Below are 6,090 nucleotides of genomic sequence, written 5' to 3' on the forward strand. Positions count from 1 at the left end.
GCGGTATCAAGTAAATATAATTAGTTTAAATTACACTCTCAGCTCAAAAAGAATAAATTATAGTCACACTCCTTTTGACATTTCGTGAGACTAAATAAATATCTCTTATTTTTTTTACTTTTATAATAATTCTCTTAATTGTTTGAAAATATTATACGTACTAATAGTTTTAAACATTAAATATACCGTTTTAATTATTTTAAAAAAATATTACTCTATGATCCTGTTAAAGAAGATTGTAAACATTAAAAAAGTAGGGGTGTCAAGTGCAATTTCATGAAATCTCATAAAGGGTTAGTATAATTTATTTATATATTTACTATATTCTATTTGTAAATAAGTAATATGATAAGATAAAATTGATGAATAGTTATGTTATTTAAATATATAATTAGAGTTTGATTCTCATATTCATGTATATATAAAACATATATCAAGAAATGTCATTTTCAACAAATTTTAGTATTTTGAACAATTAGTGTTTTTAACTTTGGATTAAAGAATACTGTTTTTTTTTACAATTATAAAATATTCTAAATGCACTAAAAAAGGATTATGTTTGTAAAGAATTTAGTACATGTTGCTAAAACTAATTTGTCTAAAAACTTGAGTTGATAAAACTGTAAAAACATGGTCCTGAGTGCAAAAGCCACGTGGTGAGATTCTGTTCCTCCTATGAACTAATAAAAGCAATTTAATGAAGAATGGTCTATTTTTAAAGGTGGCAAAAAGAAAAACAAAGAGGGTGATTAGACATTTAGCTGAAAGACAAGAAAATGAGGAATTTCTCCTCTATTTTTGAGTTGAGCTTAGAAGTGAAGGCAAGGTACATGGACATATTCTCATTATTATTATACTTTTCTTTTACCTCTCATTTGGACATTGGCCAACAATAGGTGTCCCGTGAACTCCCTCAGACCAATACAAGAGCATGTTTTGGGTGGTTTAAGGACCACCTCATCCTTTAGTTCACATGGCTTTGTATATATGTGGAAAATCCAATAGCGCGTCCCTCTAATTCTTCACCCCCTCTAAATTTATCAACATGCACAATCTGGATCATGTCTCTTTTTGTCTCCTCATCCACTCTTCCACTGTCTTCTAATCAATGCCCCCCTTTCAATAATCACAACTAACACTAGCATCAACTATCCTAAAAAACATAACACCATCAAATTCAAAAGCTTCATTCATTGCCCCAATCATTATTAGGAAATTAACCCATCGCCCATTAACACTTGCAACAATCATATTGATCGATCATTCGAGGAAATAATATTCATCATATTCATATTCATATTTATATAAGATATACCTTCTTCCAAATGTAGTAAAGTAAAGCCATAACTTAAACTTTTCTATCTCAAAAAAGAAAAAATTACAGTACTTAATTTTGAAATTAAAAACAAATCATTCTCGAGGCTGCTAAGGTTTCTTAGCAGAACAACAGGGTTTCTAATTTAACTTTAATTTCCTATAGAGCTCTTCTTCTCTTCTTATTCAGAAATTCTGATTTCTCAATCGGCAATGGTCCACACCATGTCGTTCTGGAAGATCCAATGGCAAACCTCGATCCTACCCGGACCCGACCCGAGTGAGAGAAAGGCTCCGTGGGTGGGGCTCCAATCCGAGGTGTCCAAATGACAAATGGCGACACCGTGGTTGATATGGGCCTTGGTTTTCGGGTCAAGAAGATCCGCTTGGTAGACCCGAACCTTAGGAACCGCGTGGCAGTAATATAACAGGTAAGGAAAGAGGCTCTGGTGGCAAGACACGGATTGGGTGACTCTACCACCGTTGATTGAACTAACGTGGCCCACCATCACATTTTTCTTGGACCCGTTAACGTTTTGGGTACTCCGAACGGCGACGTTGCGGCCCAAAACGGAGGTGGCGAAATCGATCATGTCCTCGAGCGAGCCCACGCACCGCTTGGTCTCGCCGCGACTGGGGGCCCGCTCGCACTCCTCCAGCGACTCACGCATGAGCCGCTCCATGGACCCGTTATCCGAGGCCCGGAAAACCCGTTTGAGCTCGTCGATTTTGGAAACGGAAAAGGGTAATTTGGACAAAATGGTCCGGGGCAAAAAGGACCTTTCGGGCATTTTATCTCTTATGTCGGGCATGGGCATCACCGTCCCTTCCTTCATCATCTTCTGGCGGAAGAACTTCCCCGGCTCCACCCACTTATTCACGAAACTGCCACTCACCGCTGAAACCGAGAGGCTCGAGCTCACATTGGTGTACTTGGCGAAGGAGATGGCTGCGCCTTCTTTAGAATATTCCTTGAACGTGTTGTTCACGCCGTACGAGGAGAAACCCACCTTCGTCTCGCCGTTCGAGGACTTCGCGTACGAGGAGAACGTGTCCGTCCCCTCGTTGAAGGACTTCCCGTAGTTTGAGAAACCCACGTCGGCGGCGTTGGAGGACTTCGCGTACGAGGAGAAGGAGTCGGCGCCCACGTTGGCCTTGTCGCGGTAGTTCGAGAATCTCTCCGCGGCGCCGTTTCCGCCGCCGGCGTAGTTGGAGAATGTGTTGGTGGGGTTGTTCATGTCCACGCCGTAGTTTTTGAAAGTGTCGTTGGCGGCGTTCGAGGTTTCGGCGTAGTTGGAGAATCCGGACCCGACAACGTTGGACTCTGTCCCGTACGAGGAGAACAGGTTTTTGGGGCCGTTGCCGTTTTTGCCGTACGAGGTGAAGGACTGGTCGCCGCCATTGCCGTTTTCGGAGTACGAGGAGAAGGACTGGGTTCTCCCGTTGGCGGCGTCGGAGTAGGAGGTGAACCGGAGGTCCGGGACGTTGGTGTCGTCGGTGTACTTCTTGAACTCGCCGCCGCCGCCGGTGGCTCCGGTGGCGTAAGTGTGGAAGCTCTGCTCCACCACGTTCCCGTTGGAGCCGTAGCTGAGGAAATTGTCTTTATGCCCCGCGGAGTTCCGGCTGTAGCGCCGGAAATCGTTCACCGGAATATTCTCTCCCTCGGAGTAGTTTTTGAACGAGTCGACCCCACCGGGTCGACCCGTTCCGTAGTTCGTGAAGTTCTTGTCTCTGTAGACGGCAAAGTTCGCGTCTTTATCGTGCTTCTCGAGGCTGGACCCCACCTCCGGGAAGCAGAGGAGCTTCGCGGCGGCGCAGAATTCCGGGAGCTTGGTCGACAGCGCGTTGCCGGCGGCGAGTTTGACGAACGCCGCGGCGTCCGCCGCGCTGAGCGGCGACGCCTTGGACACGAGGAACGTGGGCTTGGGGAGCCCGCTGCGGATCTCTTTGTCCCAATACCGAATCGCGAAGGCTTTGGGGGTGAACGGGTTTTTCTCCGCCGCGCCGGCGCCGGCGTGCCCCACCTGCATTGAACGAACACCCTTTTCAGAGGCGGCAATGGGAGGAATAAAACAATTGGAAAAATCGAGACTTGCAACAGTGACAGTGAGGAAAAGCTGTGCTTACACTGAGAGATGAGGAGAAGAGGATAAAGAGACAGAGGAGCGTGAGTTGTTCGGTCATGTTATTCTCACTCCTTTTCTTACACTTTTTTCCTTTTTCTTTTTTTTTCTTTATGTTGGGAGAGTGAGAAATCTGAGAAGGTGTAAGAGCTTTGAAAATGTTTGTGGACTAGTTGAGTTGTAAGCAGAAATTTATATCCTGTGGAGGGAGAGAAGTGTGTGTGTGTGAGTGTAAGAATGTGACTTCAGATTGGGCCTTCAATGTTCCATCCTCCTGTGTGTGAATGCTGAGTGAGAGCTTCCTGCATTGCACATTGACAGAAAATTACTACATATAATACTATTAATTCGCTGTTAACATTAAATTAATGATTAATTAATGTGCCTACAATGCATGAACTGGGAACGGATACAAATGGTGTAAAACAAAATTAAGTGAACTAACTAGTCAGAGTGTAATGTGGATGCTGCAAAGTAACAGAAACAAGTGCAATAAGTCAATAGAGTGAGATGGTGAAAAAAATAAATTGAGTGGGCATTGAATTTTTGAGTATGGAGAATGTTGGATTGGATGCACCTTGATCTGGTGGAGAGTTTGTATGCATGAACTTTACACATAGGGATAGGAGCGTATTTATAGCCCTTGGAAAACCCAAATAACGCGCATTCTTGTTATAACTAATGCTGTGAACGCGGTAAAGATATTAGGAATGTGACTGCACCATCTTTTTTTAGCCATCACTGAATATTTTCCCACCTTTGAGAAAAGATATTACAGTATTAGAAATAAAGGTGGATGGTGTTGACACATCACCACATACGTAGATTGTCAACTTTGAGCCGCCAACAGAAAGCTCCATGGCCTGTGATGCAAATGAAAGTAGTATAATAAACTCTTAATTGAGAAGCAATTTCCACTTGGACAGTGTAATATAAGTATACTTACACCCACCCAAATTAAGCTATATTGCACTCCTAATGGTAAGATTGCCGTTCATAAACACTCATAATGAGTATGGCAATGAATAAAAATGGAATATATCCTCTTGTTGAAAAATAAATATATAAAAAAACTGAAAAAGTATCATTTTTCAGATTTTCTTAATGCGAAAGTGTACACTACTAAAATATCGATCGATCTAGACTCAGTTTTGATTAACTTCTAGTAGATGATTTTTTTTATTAATTATAAAAGTACACTTAAAAGTCTTTTTTTAAAGGAAATAAGTTATTTTATTAAATTTATCTAATTATGGAAAGACTTGCCACATATTTGTTCCAATAATTCACTTTAACTATAAATTTGATATCTATATGTCAAAAGTTTAGGCGCGTTTACTGTGGTCGTGTGGTTTTTGTAGCTTTTTTTTTTAAGTGTTTTTTTTTTTTTTTTTTACAAAGTACCTATTAAACCTGTCAATGAATAATCGTTACAGGAAAAAATTTGACTGATTAGTTACTTTTAATAAATTTTACCCTCAACCATATTTTTTCTCTACATAAAATTCGAACTCAAGATTTTACATAAAGAATCCAATATAACTTGAACAAGCAATTTGTTTGTAGTTTTTAAATGCAAGTTTTAAAATAAAACATATTTAATTAAATTGAAGTTGAAATAATTTTTAACTCAATTCTAAAACACTTATATTTATTCTTAAAAAAAGGTGTATTAATTTAGAACCCATTTGAAGTGATTTATTTTTTTAAGTTTAAAATTTCTTAAAAATCACAATAAAAAAATTAGTTTAGCTTTCTTTGTATTTTTTAGTTTTAAAAGTAAACTCAAATTGAAATTTTTTAATCATGTTAAATTATTTTAAGGGGGTGTTCATGTGACAATGACGATGCTAGTGATAGCAGTGTCCATGATGGTGACAATGACAATGATCATGATGATATCAGTACCGGTGATAGTGTTTATAACACCCTATTTTTCATAAAATATAATATAAGTATTTTATAAATAATTTAGATATTTTATTTTATTAATAGGAACTGTTAAATATTTGTTTTAATTATGTAATATATTTTAGAATATATTATATGGTATTTTATTAAAGAATAATATGATATATTATTAAAAAGGGAAGGGATCTTCAGGATAAGCGTGGTTAATATGTTCTAACTAGAGGGTTAAAGAGAAATTAGTTTTTTTAATAAAAAAATGAGGATTTTTTTTATCAAATCTTTTTTACGTCTCTATTTTCACGTACACGCTTCAAAGCTTTAAGAATAGAATCAAGAAGGAAATCACTCCATAACCATACACTTGTCATGTAGAACTTGTCTAGGTAAAAGGGAGAGAGAAATTTTGCTCTGAGTGTAGGTTTGATGTTGGCTAGTGGGGCCACAATCCTATGTTTGTTGCATGTTTATGTATTGAAGCGTTTTCTCCAATTGTATCTATTTCACTTTTTGTTCTCCTTGTATGTTTTAATTGATTTAAGTTGTATATACGTATGTGTTAATAATTTTTTAAATTGGTTTGTAAATTGTATGTTTTGATGTTCATGAAGGGATTGTATGAAGAGATTGTCTGAGTATGTAATTGTACGCATAAATTATGTTGTTTAGAATGTTTATTATATGGTTTGGATAGCTTCGATTAATTGAATTGTGTATTTTTGGTGAATTGATAGTTTATTATATG

At 38.3% G+C, this 6,090-nt stretch overlaps 1 protein-coding gene across 4 annotated transcripts; it reads right to left on the reverse strand.

Annotated features, from left to right (window-relative positions):
• Positions 1 to 1,263: 1,263 nt before the first annotated feature.
• LOC109800832 (polygalacturonase 1 beta-like protein 2) lies at positions 1,264 to 4,165 on the reverse strand. Of its 4 annotated transcripts, none has more exons than XM_020361732.3 (3): positions 4,015 to 4,165; positions 3,442 to 3,739; positions 1,264 to 3,338 (listed from the first exon to the last, which is right to left on the reverse strand). In XM_020361732.3, exons 2-3 carry the CDS (start codon positions 3,496 to 3,498, stop codon positions 1,518 to 1,520), a joined length of 1,878 nt encoding a protein of 625 aa, XP_020217321.1. In that variant the 5' UTR covers positions 3,499 to 3,739; positions 4,015 to 4,165; the 3' UTR covers positions 1,264 to 1,517. The 4 variants fall into 4 exon arrangements, with proteins under 4 accessions (XP_020217321.1, XP_020217319.1, XP_020217320.1 ...); XM_020361730.3 differs by having other exon boundaries at positions 3,827 to 4,049; XM_020361731.3 differs by having other exon boundaries at positions 3,883 to 4,045.
• Between the last annotated feature and the right edge of the window lie 1,925 nt (positions 4,166 to 6,090).

This window comes from Cajanus cajan, chromosome 11 (genome assembly GCF_000230855.2).
Source record: "Cajanus cajan strain Asha chromosome 11, NIPB_CcT2T_4, whole genome shotgun sequence".
Taxonomy (NCBI): Eukaryota; Viridiplantae; Streptophyta; class Magnoliopsida; order Fabales; family Fabaceae; genus Cajanus; species Cajanus cajan.